The sequence below is a fragment of the Schistocerca nitens genome, chromosome 9 (genome assembly GCF_023898315.1).
Source record: "Schistocerca nitens isolate TAMUIC-IGC-003100 chromosome 9, iqSchNite1.1, whole genome shotgun sequence".
In the NCBI taxonomy this organism is placed as follows: Eukaryota; Metazoa; Arthropoda; class Insecta; order Orthoptera; family Acrididae; genus Schistocerca; species Schistocerca nitens.
The window spans coordinates 183,229,070-183,246,147 of NC_064622.1; the positions used below are offsets into that span (position 1 = coordinate 183,229,070).

A 17,078-nucleotide genomic window follows, 5' to 3' on the forward strand; every position below is an offset into this window, starting at 1 on the left:
GTTAAGTGCAGTGCTTTGATGCATCTACGGACTCAAATGGAACGCTGTTTTTTTTTTTTTTTTTTTTTTTTTTTTTTTTTTTTTTTTTTTTTTTTTTTACATACATACATGGCCGCTCCCCCACTCTGTGAAGAATTCCTTGAAAAACAGCGAGCTAAATCTGTGTACTGATAAAGGATGCCTCTGAATTGTCAAATTATTTAAGTGGTGCTCTGATATAGCAGTAATTTCAGAGTCAAAACCTAGACGCAGTTCACTGTACCTCTAATACCTCTTATACACTGAAGTGCCAAAGAAACTGCAAGCATATTCAAATTCAGAGATACATAAACAGGCAGAAGATGGCGCTGCAGTCAGCAACGCCTATGTAAGACAACAGGTGTCTGGTACAGTTGTTAGATCGCTTACTGCTGCAACAACGGCACGTTATCAAGATTTAAGTGAGTTTGAACGTGGTGTTATAGTCTGTGCATGAACGAAGGGACACACCATCTCCGAGGTAGCGATGAAGTGGGGATTTTCCCATACAATCATTTCATGAGTGTACCGTGAATATCAGGAATACAGTAAAACATCAAATCTCTGACATCTCTGCAACCCGAAAAAGATCCTGCAATAATGGGACCAATGACGACTGAAGAGAATCGTTCAACATGACAGAAGTACAACCCTTCCGTAAATTGCTGCAGATTTCAATGCTGGGTCATCAACAAGTGTCAGCATGCAAACCATCCAACAAAACATCATCGATATGGGCTTTCGGAGCTGCAGGCTCACTTGTGTACCCTTGATGACTGCACAACACAAAGCTTTACACCTCACCTGTGCCCATCAACACCGACTGTGCTGTGTTGATGAATGGAAACCTGGTCGGACACAAGTCTCGCTTCAAATTATATCGAGCGGCTGGATAAATTGTATCAAGCGGCTGGATGTGTACAGGTATGGAGACACCCTCATGAATCCCTGGACACTGCATGTCAGCAGGGGGCTGTTCAAGCTGAGGGAGGCTCTAAATGGTGTGGGGCTTGTGCAGTTTGAGTGCTATGGGACCCCTTATACATCTTAGACAGGTAACATATACGTAAGCATGCTGTCTGATGACCTGCTCTCCATTCATGTCCATTGTGCATTCTGATGGACTTGGCCAATTCCAGCAGGACAATATAACACGCCACACATCCAGAATTGCTACGGTGTGGCTCCAGGAACACTCTTCTGAGTTTAAACACTTCCACTGGCACTTACGTCCCCAGACATGAACATTACTGAGCGTATCGGGGATGCCTTGCAACGTGCTATTCAGAACAGATCTACACACCCTCATACTCTTATGGATTTATGGACAGCCCTGCAGGCTTCTTGGTGTCTGTTCCCTCTGACACTACTTCTGACTTTAGTCGAGTCCATTCACATAGTTTTTGGCACTTCTGCGTGCTTGCGGGGACCCTACACATATTAGGCGAGTGTACAAGTTTCTTTGGATATTCAGTGTATTTTGATGAAATTGGTAATTGCTTCAATACTTGGATACCTGATCTCCTTCATAGATGGTTTCTTTATTACAGAGACTTCCTTTAAGTAGGGATTATCAGCTGACTTCAACGTAAAAGGGATTATCAGCTGACTTCAACATAAAAAAGGTGCAGCTGTAACACTAGTACAGGAGTTTTCCCATGAGTGACCCGCTGCATGCGACACTGTCACCTATAAGCTTTGCCAACCCCCCTTCCCATACCAATTGAGATGCAGGCCATGCCTAGTGAAACCCGATCTATTGATTGACTCAACTGGCACCACTGCAATGCAAGCCATGCTCTCCACTATCAGTGCCTTCTCAAGCCCCACGTTAACTTTCCTAGCAGCAGCACTAGGATGAGGCTGCTCATGAAGCCGAAACAGGTGCACGAAATGCAAATTTGTGCCACCACTTTGAGTAGCTATCTTTTCCAGGTCACCACATACATCATACTACCCGTCTCTATGAAGACTATTCCGAACTCCACCCACGATCACTACCTCATCCTCTTTTGTTAAAATTCCTACATAATTCCCCCAAGTTAACTGCCACCTGGGCCAACCCTGCTCTAGGCTTCACAACACTGGTGGCCTGGCGCTCAATCCCCAATACTTCCTGAATCTCCTCCTCCTAGCTGCCTTCTTACAAACTGCCAGTTCCCATTCCCCACCGCCTTTCCCCCCTCCTCATCCGATCTGGTTCCTCCTTTGTGTTTTGTAACTGCACCTGAAGGGCACAGGTCTTACACTCCTGCTCTTCTATCAATTTATTTCTGCTGCAAATTCTGTATTTCCAGGAGAGGATCTCGCCAGAATGGCCACTGGCTTCCCCAATGCAATCCCCCCCCCCCTCCCCACTTCCCAAAAGGAAATTACTTTGAACAAATCTCACACCGTAACCCACTACACACAAATCAATGACAAAGCCCATACTTCTCACTCCCGGTAAAATGTTAGCAATTACAGAAAAAGCTAAACATCCCCATTACCCAAGTTCAATTACTACAGTAGAATGATTTAAAGAATGAACAATACTGATCTCTCGTTTCACTCTCTACTAAGAAAGTAACTACTTTCATTAATACTACAGAGTCACAACTAATACCAGTACCACGAGAACTTCACACAATTTCTTATCTAAAACCAAAAATTCAAGCATCCACTTGAACACTCAATGAAATTAAACACAGTGAATGGAAGTTTCTGTTGAAATATTTCACTAGAAACTGTAAGAAACGCTGGATGAAAAGTACCATACTAAATTTAATAAATGACTACAACGCACAAACAACTTTATAAAACAGTGAAAGTTATGTAAGACACTGGCATCGGCCCCAAAACATGACTCTATCTACGTTTTGACAGAAGTATAGGTTATTAACATGTATTCTGTTATGAATAAACACACACATTTTAACATATGTAAATTGGACAGCAGTTACCACATGAAAGGTCTGACCTTCCTCCAACCTAGTATCAAATCAAAACTTAATTTAGAATTTCTTCCTTAGAAAAGGAAGGGAAAGGAACCTGGCAACCACTACACAAATCAGTGTTTTTATAAACTTTAAAAAACCAATGAAGAAGAGATTTGGGAAACAAAAAGGGTGACGGTTAATATTTTATCTCCAAATTCCAAACAAAAACTTCAATTCAGGTATGTTTTCTACATTTAATACTTGTTGCTGATATGTTATACACCTCCTTTGTAGAACCAAGTTCTGCTAACACGAAAACACAACAAATTTCTTTATTACAAATAACCTTAGATCAGACAACCAAAGCTAAAAAGATTGTGCGTAATGGGAGGGACAAACAAGCAATTTAAATCTGAGATTATAGAAGTCTATATTAACATAGAGTGAAAGTCCACATGTGTAATAGCTGTTTATTGTGTTTACCCTGTATGACAACCGGTTTCATACTCTGGAGGTATATCTTCAAGTCATATAAAACAAATGTTTCATACTCCCAAAATTCCAAGGTACAAGTGTGCGTAAAAACATTTCACTCCTCAGTAAAACCTTGGGTGAAACGACAGATGGGTATCCAATCCAAACTACACACAATCATTAACGTATCTCCAAAACACAGTCAAGACACGAACTCAAACAGCACATGACAATCCACATGACAGGATAAAAACCATAATCAGAATCCGAAGGAGAAACAAAGAATTAAAAGACATACAATCCTATCATACAAGGATTGTCATGTGCTGTCTGGGTTTGTCTCTTGACTGTGTTTAGGAGATGTATTAGTGATCATGCATGGTTAAGATCAGATGCCCATCTGCCATTTCATCCAAGGTTGTACCGAGGAGCGACATGTTTTTGCACATACTTGTACCTCGGAATTTGTAGCACGTGAAATATTTGTTTTATATGACCTGAAGATGTACATCTAGAGTATGAAACCAGTTGTCATATAGAGAAAACGCAAAAAACAGCAAAATAAGCTGGAAGAATTGTTTCCTAGAACCTTTAAAAATGGCAGCTATATCCAATTTCTTCTATCTTGTAAGTAAACACAGATTTCAGAAGAACGCTAATATTTTCTCTTTGGTTTCATTAACATACTCACCCTGCAAGCGAGCTAGTAGAGATGACTGCTGGGCTGGTGCAGGAGTACTATTGCCTGTACTGGTTCCACAGCTATCTACATCTCGACTAGGAACTGGTGTAGTCGGTGGTGACAGAAGATCACTTGATGCAGGAGATGGTAAGGATGAAATTTCATCCTCATCTGCACTCACTCTCTGCACAGGGCCACCATCTGGTAGTGTTGGGCCTGAAGCAGATTGTAAAAAGGTTTACACTCATAAGTCATACTGATTACTTACTTTATACTGACAATGATTCAAAGTACCATAATGGGAACCCACCGATTACAAGTGTCACTCAATAATTAAACACACATGGTGCAGGCAACACCTAAAGCAGGGAACTGAAATCTCCATAAGTTTTGGCTGGCAACCTTGTAAAGAGTGTTAGTCATTTGTTCTAAAGTCTTAGTTACAATGGAGAGTCCGCGAAAAGAAAGTAGTTTTGAAAAACAGTGTTCTGTGTTCTGATTTTTACTTTTGGGAACTGTGCAAGTGCCGCCATAAGAAATATTCTCTTGAATTAAAAAACAATACAGCAGTAACTGTATGAACTGTGAGCATTTTTGTGTGTTGTTGAAAAAGTTTAAACATGCCTGCAAAAGCATAACTGATGAGCACCCCTCCAGGTGTCTGATAGAAGCATTGTGAACTTTTACTCATTCACTTATCCAAGATACCAACAACTTACAGATAGACAAAGAAAGTGTTTGCACAACTCATTTCATCATTCAAAACAAATGCTACTACCAAAAGACCTGTGCATGACAAGTTCCCAAGTACAAGGCACAGAGGTTTCACCAGCACCTAGCTCAAAAATTGTTTCAATAGCAAAGATGATGCATTTTTGGGCAGATTTTAGCCTGCGACGGAACTTTGATACTTCACTTTGAGCCAGAATGCAAGCAGGAATGCACAGAGTGGAAATAATCTGTCCATACGAAATTCGAAACACGCGCCCATCAACTAGTCAGATCCGTGTTAACAGTATTTTGGAGTGCCTGTGGTCTGATTTTCTGTGATTTTCTTGGAAGAACAACACACTATCAACAACCTATACCACTCAGGCTTGATTCCCAACAGTCAAGCCCATGCTGAAGAGGAAATGGGATGGCAGAGGAAAGGCTTATTGCTCCTTCAACACAGCACTCAATCTCATATGGAACATCTAACACTAGGAACTATTACAAAGTAGTTTGGGAGCTTCTACCTCACCGTCTTCAGACTCCTGACTTTGTGCCTTCCAATTTTTATCTTTATGATCTGATGAAAGAAGTTTTGCATGGCAACAAATTCAACTGCAACAAAGAGCTAAAGAAAAACGTACAGAACTGGCTTCGATGTCAAGGCAGTGAGTTCTTCACTGACGGGAAAAAGACGACTCAGAAGAAGATGGGCCAAGTGCATAGAAATTGGTGGAGATTATGTGAAAAAAATACATAAAATGTTTTATTCATTTAATAAACCACTTTCTGCTGTACAGCAATTTGTCTGTTTAATTACTTCAAGAGTAAAATTACCTAATATAAAAGCTTATTTTAATCAACTAATGAAGATATTACAGAATAGTTGTAGTAACTTGAATGTATTATTAATGTGTGTATTACTGATGTTCTTCCTGACTGTTTCCATTATTTAAATAGTCATTAGTCTAACATCACATCTAGCTAGCTGTATTTAGCTCAATTAGAACAGGTGTCTCAGAGGTCAAGAAATGGGGTACATTTTAATATTCAATTTTGGTTTTGATTTTTGTTTCCATTCATTATCATAATTTCTTATCTGAAACCATCACACAACTTTAAATTCCTGGAAAATTCAGCCTTTAATACTCTATAGTCCCTCCAACCGCTATATGTGCTCTTTGTCATAGAGGGATCAGTACTGACCTCTTTACCCATGATTTGTGACTTCCAGAAATATGTAAGCACATACTCAGTGCTACCATATTGGAGTTTTGAGCTCAGTTCCTGTGCTTGCAGAAAAATAATAAGGAATTAAGGATGGGACCGGCTTTTTGCAAGGACAAAAATTATTGTTTTGTTTTATCACCCAAACATATTACAACACAGTTGTGGCATCCTCAGTGTTTTTTATTAATTATTATTTTCCTTTTATTTTGCACTGCGAGTCCTGTGGCTTCCAACCAAAATCAGCTACAGGTCTGATCAGACACATAAATTTGAGCAGTGAAATATGCGTACGAACCACAGCGACATCACAGCATGCGGTATTTACAAACAAGCAGGAAAAATCATTCACCTCAACTACACAAAACATGTCTGGTACATAAAAACAAACTTGTCACAGCTAAGGAATAGCAAAATACTACAATGATGACATGGTGTATTAATTTAGACCTGTGGCTGATACTGGTTGGCAGCCACAGGATGCTCACAATGTAGATTCAAAGAAAAATAATAATAATAATAATAATAACAATAATAATAATAATAAATCCAGTGAGGATGTAAGAACTGTGGTGAAACATGTTTGGGTGACAAAACAATAATTTGTGTACTTGCAAAAAGGCAGACCCATCCTTATTTCATTATTAAAATATTCAATGAATAGGAAAATAGTTTCCCTGAATCTGCTTCTTCACATGCCAGTTACGAGCTGAACAATGTAAGAGTACAAGCATCAATACAGTTCCTATCTATTGATTCTTGCCCTTCTTATCTCTGCCGAACAGGAGCCCACAGATGGCGCAAGGATTCCATGACTTGAGTATAAGAGCAGTCTGGCGTCTGATGACTTCACACATGGCAGTAAGTCGCAGGGCATCTGCAGAATGAGCCGCAGGTGAGTGCAGGGTGCACAATCACAAACCAAAGTTTGGAAAATAGGTACAAAGTTTAATAATGGTTGATTCACGTTATTTTTGTATGAAAGGAGGCAGTATGTAATACATTTTGGCAACCAGACTGAATCACAAAAGATTTCACGAGATCGTTCTCATCACTTTTTGAGACTTACTGAAGTTATGTGGAGTAATGAGAGAAGGAATGTGGTAAGGCACTTGTCACATAGGCACATGATTAGCAACTTTTATCATATGTATACCTAGGGAGTAAAGTTACTTGACAATACTGTCAAAATTGAGAGCCCAATGTCAAACCAACAGGACAACAAACTAGGATTCAAGAACCTGCATTACTCTAAAACTGGCATGGGGCCTTACTACCGTGAATGTGAAAACAGATGTACATCAGCTAAGCCAAAATGATGCTGAACAATCTTGTGGATTTTAAAGCTAATTTAAAATCTGCTATACATGACATAGTTGCACTCCATATGCACCACCTTGTTGCTAAAATATCAGGTGAAAGATTGCATTAGTATTTGTGCTATGTCATTAAAGTTGTGAACTAGATAAAATGTATATATTTGAACAACCATCCTTTGTGCAACATGGTCAAGAAAATGAGGAAGAATTCAAATGACCCCCTACAGCCTGAGCTGACGTGTTTACAAAATCACTTTGCAATTCAACTGCAACATCTTCATATTGTCTATCTTCAGATATATTTGACAAATCAAAAGAGGTCAACACAAAGCTGCAGGGAGATAAAATGAAATTCATTAAGGCTAAAGGTATAACATCTTCACTGATTGCCAAAATGGATCTTCACACCAATAACTTGAGTAGACAGAAAATGTCACTTTACTTAACTTCAAGAAACTACATGCAAAGATGGAAAAATGCTTTTAGATGCAGAATAGATGCTTTTTTGCTCATACCTCAAACAAACCAAAGGAGTTATACAAACTAAATTTAAGTCTATCTGTCCCTGAAATACCACTGTGAGGGCACAAATCCACTTTCGGTAGACAGAAGGGAATTTCATCAGAGGTCGCACAAGCAACTGACTGATTTAAAATACAACTTGCTTTTTCAGCAGTGTAGCCAAGAACGTTTCTGGCTAAAAGTGAAGAATTCCTATCATCATCTACAGCAGGAAGTTGCTTATTTTAATCTTACACCTACCTACTCACTGGAAAGGAGCTGCAGTGAGTTCAGGAGTGGGTAAAAGATTGATTGCCAAGCACTGATAGCACTGAGTGAATGATGATGATGTCAGGCAATAGTAGAGTAGTTGTGGTGGCATAGCTAAAGGAGTATAACAATCATCGTATCAGCTGAGTGGGTCCCATTCCACAGCTTGACGCCCAGTAAATTCTTAAATTATATTCACTAGTGACAAGTCATATTTGTTTGAACCGAGATAAATAAAAAAATATCTAGTGCCAATTATATGCATTTGCATCTCCCATGCTAGTCAACAGATTGCAGTAAGGACCACATGTGCACATTACTACAATAACATCCAACACATTTCGGGACCTGCATAAAGATTAGACATGAGTACAGGCTCAAGACTAAGATAGTGATCATTTCTCATTGCATTTGATGTATTACTTCACATTTTGTAAACTTACAATGTCCTTAATTACGGAGAAAACCTTTATTCCTCGAGTACAATATCACTGGAGCTGTACAATGAAAAGGATAATTGCTACTCCTCATATAACGAAGATGGCAAGCCGTAGATAGCCACAACAAAAAGACTTGTCACAAAGTAAGCTTTCAGCCGACAAGGTCAGAAATGTACACACACACACACACACACACACACACACACACACACACACACACACAGGCTGCCAAGGCCTTGGCAGCCAGGCACCGAGAGAGAGAGAGAGTTGCATTCGTGTAAACACGTGCGCGCGTGTGTGCGTGTGCGTTTTGTCCCTTTCCAATGAAGGTCTTGTAGACTGAGAGGTTACTTTCTGACAGTCTTTTTGTTGTGCCTATCTGCGACTCAGCATCTCCGCTATATGAGTAGCAGCAACTATCCTTTTCATAATACTGTCATTTTCCATCCTGGATTTTCCACTGTTTGATATTACTGAGCAACTTAAGATCGCAATGAAACAATTCTGGTAGCAGATAAAACTGATCAGCTCCATCCATTAGATACTAGCCACTAAAATCACACACTCTGCTGCTAGATTATTAAGTGGTAACAACCAAAACTGAAATGGGGGGAGTTTCATCTTGGCTACAGTGCTTAGGACCTGTTACTTTGAATTATACAATAATGAATGCTAAAATCTGGAGAATGTAATAAAATTTAATTTTTAAATCCAAATATGTCAGGAACGAATGATGTAATTTCGATTGTGCAGTTGCAATGATTTCTTGTATACCATGTTTTCACAGTATCAAACCGTAGAAGTGGTGTTAATGAACTGTCACTTGAAGTGCATATTTAAGATCCAGGTGAATAACTGTGAAATTCAGATGCTAAGAAAGGCATATGTAAACATGTCAAATATTCATCACGAACTTGTCTGAGAAGTATTTTCTGGTGGCTTTGTGCAATAAATTACTTTTTTTAATGGCTAAAATTGGTTGATTTCATGTGACCTATAATCTTGAAAGTGCTCATTAGTCTGGACAAATGATGCAATTGTAGAGTGAGCACACAGAATTCAGAAATACCAAGCCAAAGAGCAGGACATACAAAGTGATACTATATGCCACAGCAGCGAAGCCATGCACAGAATCTGGGTATCACAAACAAACCACAATGGACTGTAAGTGCAGTAATTTTAAATGGCAAAATCGGTACCATCATGTGGCAACTTTGACATCTAATGGTGGAACTTTAACTACACTGCAGCAATGACACCTGGTAGCAGGACAGGTAACTTCAAGTAACAACGCTTCCATCATATGGGAGCCCAACAAACTACAAGTGATAACAAGTCCATCAAGTGGCGAGTCACCAAACTGCAACAACATAAATGCACAACCAACCAAGGGAGGAGTTATGAGCAGACTGCCCTGTGATGTGGCCAGCCGAAACATACAGCATGTTTACACAATTAAGAAGTCACAATAGCAAACCATTCTGACATGCTTTTTATTGTGAACTACAAGTTCATTTGATTGTTGATTTATGATGTGTATCTTATTTAAATGTTTTGTATAAAATTGTGAATGTTAATAATAATGATGGAGAGACCACATACAGACAAGGAAAAGTTACAATCAACTTAGGAGGCGATCTTAAAAACATCACAAGAAAACAAGGACAACACAGAAAAATGATCCCAAGAAAATGAAGAAAACATGAAGAAAGGGACACAAAACTGCGTAAGAACCTGTTCCAACTCTGAGAAGATATGGGTAGTGTGTGGAGATAACAGAAAAAGCCAAGAAACATGTTAAGGAAGCTAAAAGGGTACGAGAAGAGAAGATTCAAAAAGGTGAAACATGTCATGACCAACAGATTAAGACTGTGAAAAATGCAACAAGGCTGTAACATCACTATTGAAGGACTAGAAACTAAACAGACTGAAATGTCTACTAATTTTTAGTGACAAGTGACAACCATGGTAGATGTCAGATGATCAGCTGATCTTTTGGCAGACGTCACCAGAGTTCAAGCACTGGGCACCAGGAGCCCTGTGAATGCCTTTTCTTCGCTGCAGTGCAGAGCTCTGTGAACTTAATGTTGTTGGTGCTTTTTGCCTTGCTTAGTTTATTTTGTTCGCTTGGCTACTGAGAAAAAATTGCGACTGCATACACTTACTCACTGAGCCCATTGTATTTTCTTGTCATTACACTGAATGTGAAGACATGCAATTTATTAGGATAAAGTAATACTCCACAGACCACACACTCATTCATATCTGATTCTTGCTGTGACCAGAACATAATATCAAGCCTAGCAGCCCACAGACTTGCGACTGTGGTGACCCCGACATGATCACAGAGAGAAAATAATCCAGTAACACAGGTGTATTATGACATACCTTTGAGAATCAGAAATTAGTGAAATGATGGACACATCAGCAATACAAGACTTGCAGTGTGGCTACCCTGATTTTGGTCACACAACCCGGCACTATGGTTTGTGCAGATGGCAGCAAGTTTCCTCTGCACCAGAGTGAACACTGATTCCACTAAATTCGTGTTGCTGCTTAGTCAGTCAGCCATAGTTCAAGACATTATAACTTCGCCTCCGGATGTGGACTCATACACAAAGCTAAAAGTCGAGTTAATTCAAAGGCTGTCCACTTCACAGGAAAAACAAGTGCAGCAGATTCTCATGCAGGAGGATGTCGGCAACAGAAAACTATTCCAGTCCCTCCATCATTTACGAAGCAAGATCGACATGTGCACAGTGTCTGATGCATTACTGTGCACATTGTGCAGCACCTGTCTGCCAGCACAGGTGAAGTTATCACAAACGGACATATCGCTCGATGTGCTAGAGGAGCTGGTGGACCGGAACAGGACGCTATCGTGCCAGACTCCTGCCCTGGCACTATGACAGTCTGCAACAGTACTTATGGTAACATAAGTGGATTATAAACAAGGTAGACATGCTGAGTAAGCAGATGGGTGAACTTTTCTCTGAATTAAAAGCTAGACAACAGTTTCACACAAGATCGAGAAGTCATTCCTCAGCGAACTCCCCAGTATCCACAATTCAACTCGGACATATCTGTGCTGGTACAAGAAGAAGTTGAGAGACCAAGCACACAAGTGTACCTCGCCGTGTACCTTCCTCAGTGGTAAATGACAGGACGAATAATCACTCTGGATAGTCAGTTGTCATCATTGTGCCTCTTGACCAAAGACCAGAAGACAGAATGCAAGGGTTCCGACCTAAGTATTCTGTCATGAACCCAGTTATATAAATACTGGCCAGCCACTTTGTATTGTCCTTCTGTGGATAATAATTCAACCACCATCACATACGGAATGCAGCACTTCGAGTTCGACCTGGGACTACGACAGGCCTTGATATGATATTTCACCGTATTGGATGTAACTGAACCTATGATCAGAGCGAATTTTTTAGTGCATTACTATTTGCTGCTGGAAGTCACCAATGCTCCTAATAGACAACATCACTGGACTATCTGCTGGCAGATTCCGTCATAATGGACAGTACAAGATGCCAAACTGATCCTGTCGAAGGGCGATGGGTACACCAAACTTCTAAAACAATTTCCTGGCATAATGAGGCCTCCTGGCACCCCTCAAAAGGTATTTTACAACACCAAACATTACATCAACACTACCACAGGCTCACCGACTTCATGCAGACCCAGATGTCTCACCCCTAATCGATATGCCATTGCCTACACGGAATTTAATATCATGCTGAAGGAATTCATTATTCACCCATCTAGCAGAACTTGGTTGTCGCTCCCACATTTAGTACCAAAGAAGAACGGTGCATGATGGCCATGTGGTGATTACTACACCTTGGCTGCTAGGACATTGATTGCTACTCTATCCCTCTACTGAGGAATTATAATTATGTAGTATGTGGGGAAAACATGTTTCGCGTACTAGACTGCACAAATGCATACAGAAAGATCACTGTAGCTGAAAGATATATTTTGAAAACGGCTATTATTATGCAGTTCGGTCTATTCAAAACACTGTATATGACATCCCGACTGAGAAATGCTGCCCAGACATGGCAAAGATTTATAGATTCAGTTTTAAAAGGTTCACAATATTGCTTTGCATATCTTGCCTGAGATGCTGAAGTTCGCAGTTGTGTGTGCGTGAGGTGTGCTAGCCCCCCTTTGTTTTGTGTGTGTTTTTATTCAGCAACCCCAGAATAACACGAAACAGTACCACCTGATTGTGATACTTAAGTGACTTGACAAGTACGGAGTACTGCTGAACACCTCAAAGTGTGTTATGGCCAAGCAGAGATTACCTTTTTAGGCCACATCATATCACCAGCCAGATCAATGCTATTATCACAAAAATTAGAATTTCATGGCCACAAACTATCTAGAACTCCAAGGAATCTTCACAGTTCTTTAACTTTTATCAACATAACCCACATCATGCGGCAGGACTGAAGAGCCCATAGCTTTAGATGGTTCTAAGGTTAAAGTCAAAATGTTGGAGCAGTGGACAGAGTGAATGGATAACATATTTGAAGTAGCTAAGAAAAGTGCAGCAGATGCAACCCTTCTTCCACTTCTGGCTTTAGAAACACAAACACCTCTCACGCTCATAGTAGACGCTATCCAAATGAGAATCAGTGAGGCCTAATTATGAGGCCTAGCAACCTCTCACATTCTTTTCACAAAAACACACACTGGCTCAGCAACAATGGAGAGCATATGACAGCAAGTTGCAGGCAGTTTGTGGACCGATAAATATTTTCAGACACAGTTGAAAGCGAGAGGTTTTGTCATTTAAACAGACCATGAACCCCTAACCTAAAACTTTTTGGGGGAAAAAATTAAAAATGTTCTCCGAGACAATAAAATCAACAGAAATTCATAGCACAATTCACCACTGTTTTAAGGCACATATGAGGAATGGCAATGCAGTGACAGATTGCCTGTCGCAGGTAGCAGTATCACAAAGACAGTTGACTTGTGCAGCTAGCCCAAGCACTAAGATTCTGACGGGGAACTTCAAGATTCTTTAACAGGTACCAGATTTTTTACCAGATACCACATCTTGTCTTCAACATAAGCCTGCTGACATTTCAGCAACAAGCACCAAGTTGTACTGTGAGGTTTCAAACAGGAAAAATCATCTGTTCATTCCTTCAGCACTACGCAAGCAAGTCTTCGAAAGGTTACATAACTTACGCCCCCCAGCATGATGGTAACTATTACACAATAGTTAGCCATTTTATGTGACCTGGACACTCAACATAGGCTTTTGCATGCATATAATTCCAGCACAGCAAGATATCTCACCTCGTTCATGCACTGGTAGATAATTTTCTAGGCACAACAGCATGATTCACACATCCTCATAATGATGTTGTAAGTCCACTACATCTATAAGATGTAGTGGACAGTAATGAGTAGTTTCACAGGCTGACGAGAAACCAATCTGGTGGTTAATATTTCTGCTATTACACTAGCTATTGGATTTGTGTTTCACTGGATCTCTCATTTTGATTGTCTTGTCCAACTGAGTAATTTTTGTAGCGCAGTGCACCACAGAACAACAAGTTACAGCCCTGCCAGTAATGACTGGCCAAATTTTGAAACTGGTCGCTTAAAGCTGCATTAATGTGCTATGACTCTCAATGAACATCTGCCTTATAATTGATTTTGCTCGACCTACGCAACATGTGCAAACCGGAGCTGGAAGCCTCACCAGCAGAGCTCATATACGGGGAAGTCCTACGGTTTCACAGCGAACTCACCAATTCATGTGCATTTTCAATGGTCGACACTAATATACCAGAATTCATTGCCCACCTCACGGAAAGGAAGATACAGATATGGCTGTAACAACCATTACACCATGATAAAGTGCAACCCTCCATACACCGAGAGTTACAATACTGTACACATGTAATGTTGTGAAGAGATGGCAGCATCAAATGGCCACTGACACCACCTTATACTCACCCACATCACATCATTAAAAGAGGTGAGAAAAAATTTGAAATACTCATAAATGGCAAGATGAACACTGTCTCCATTGACAGAGGGAAGCCAGCATTCCTCATACTACAATCTTCAAATCCACATCTTCCAACAACCAGACCAAATTTTTGCTCATCACCAAGCAGCCTCAACCGGAATCTTTGCCGGCTCTGGCTCAATGCTGAACATGTTCTGGAGGGTGGGTGCATTTCCCGGCATGATACCTGGACAGCGCTCTGGGTATCAACTGAAGATATCGAGGATGGTAATCTGCTTTCCCGGAAGTGGCTGTGCAACAACAACAAGCGACAATCATGCCAAACGTCAAATGATCAGCTGATCATTTAGCAGATGTCAAACAGGGTTCACACACTGGCCGCCAGGACCACTGTGAAATGTTCTCCTTGCTGCAGTGCAGAGTTCCATGACCTTAATTCTGTCAGTGCATTTTGCTTTGATTTGTTTGTTTGTTTGTTTGCTTGGCTACCAAGAAAAACTTGTGATTACACGCACTTTGCATTAGTGAGTACATTGCATTTTCTTGTTACTATGTTGATTGTGAAGACATGAGATTTAAAAGCATTACTCCAAATGACACATTTGTTTGTATCTGTTTCTCACTGTGACAACAACACAATGTCAAGTTTGCAACGCCTAACAATCCGCAACTTTGCGACAAATTTAAGGCCAGCAGCAGCAGTGCAGAGGCAAGAAGACAACGAGAGTTATGCACGATATCAACCATTTACAAGGAGGAACACAACTAGAGAACAAAACCAAAGAGACTGATAGAAGAATTAGTACAGTGAGGTAAGGTAATGCTGTTACGTTAGTCAACAGTAATAACAGGTGCACCCAGACTAACACAGGGCGGAAATATAAAGATGACATGGCACTGGAAAAACATCAAACAAAACTAATTGCCATCTCTACATATAAGCCAGCCTCCAATCGCTGCAGAACAGATGGTGAAAGAACTGAATTGATTATGTAAAATGTACTGCCACAAAAGGAATATTTGGAAGAATTTGAACGTGTCGGGAACCATCAATCACGTGATTCCAAAGAATTTGCACCATATGAGATCTTGCTTAGCCAAGAGTCAGTATTTTATGGTATTATTTGAATACCCACCTGGGAATAACACAACTTGGGAGGAGTGAGTATGAAGGACATGTTGGAAACACGAAAAGTTATTATCGACTTGAAGATGAGGATAAAACAGGCCAAGGGGTAGATTCAGAGTACCTGTAGCGAACCAACAATTATTCTGCTGAGATATCAGCTGGCGAATGGTACAATTCTAGCTGATTAGGGCTTTACTTTTTGTTTGAAGTTTCACTCCTCTCCCTTTCCTATACATTGAGGAAGAAAGTTGTGGTAGTTACTAAGTAGAGCAAGTAGTGGTTGTACAAATATTTCAATCAGAAACAGTTTAGTAAAACCTACAGCATATGCATCACAATAGTACGAAGTTCACATTGATGTAGTAATTGAAATACCTAAGAGTTTGTATTGTTCAATGTCAAAAGACTATAGAAATATTAGTGTTAGAAAGAAAAGGGACAAGTACCAGATCTGAAACGAAACATCTAGTAAAATACTGAGTGACGTTAATTAGCATCAGTAAAGAATCACACGTAATATTGCAGAATTGTTTCATGAATAATGGAAGAACAGAAAAACTTTAGAGAATTGTAATAACATACGGTTGTGATGCACAGGAAAATGTGTAAGTAGATGAGTTGGGACATGTTTACATAACAATATTAAATATAAGGATGACACATGTAACGAGATCAATAATGTATGGAGAAGTTAAGGAATATAGGGGGATTTTTGTGTATTTGTTGAGATGAATAATGGTAATTAACAGATACTTGTCTAATTATTTGAAGATGAGTTTGAGGTTGGATACAAGTGTGTAAAAGATTTATGTGAACTGAAATGTGTACAAGAGCATGTGTAGTAACCCGCCGTTTACTACAATTACAGTTCACAGTGGATGCTATATTGGGCCACTGTGGCAAGCGTAGCGCATGCCGACATTCAAATGACACGCTCGCAGCTACTCGATGTGGCCGCCAGTCGTGGTTACTGAGCATCATCACCAGCTCTGGTGTGTGCACGCAGCTCTACACCAGTGACACCTGACAAGGGCAGCATCTTTATACAGGCATGCACAGCCACCAGGCCGTCAGTTGTGAAATGTGTTCGAGATGTATAAACTTCTTTCCTCAAACAATGGAAAATCCAGGAGTTAATAATGACAATACTCAAAGAACACCACATAACAGAGATGTTGAGTTGAAGATAGGCAAAACAAAAAGACTCCAACAAGTATGCTTTTGGCCAAATAGGCCTTCATTGGAATTAGGTAAAACACACACACACACACACACACACACACACACACACACACACACACACACACACACGACCACAGTGTCTCTGGCTGACAAGGCCAGACTGTGAGCAGTAGCACATGAAGGGAGAAACTATCTGAGGG

At 40.2% G+C, this 17,078-nt stretch overlaps 1 protein-coding gene across 3 annotated transcripts in view; it reads right to left on the reverse strand.

Moving 5' to 3' along the window:
• Positions 1–17,078, reverse strand: part of LOC126202892 (splicing factor, suppressor of white-apricot homolog) — a 158,858-nt gene that overhangs the window by 25,814 nt on the left and 115,966 nt on the right. For all 3 annotated transcript variants that reach the window (XM_049936965.1, XM_049936962.1, XM_049936964.1), the window contains exon 12: positions 4,102–4,308. In XM_049936965.1, the coding sequence (XP_049792922.1) occupies positions 4,102–4,308 (207 nt within the window). The remainder of the gene's footprint in view (positions 1–4,101; positions 4,309–17,078) is intronic.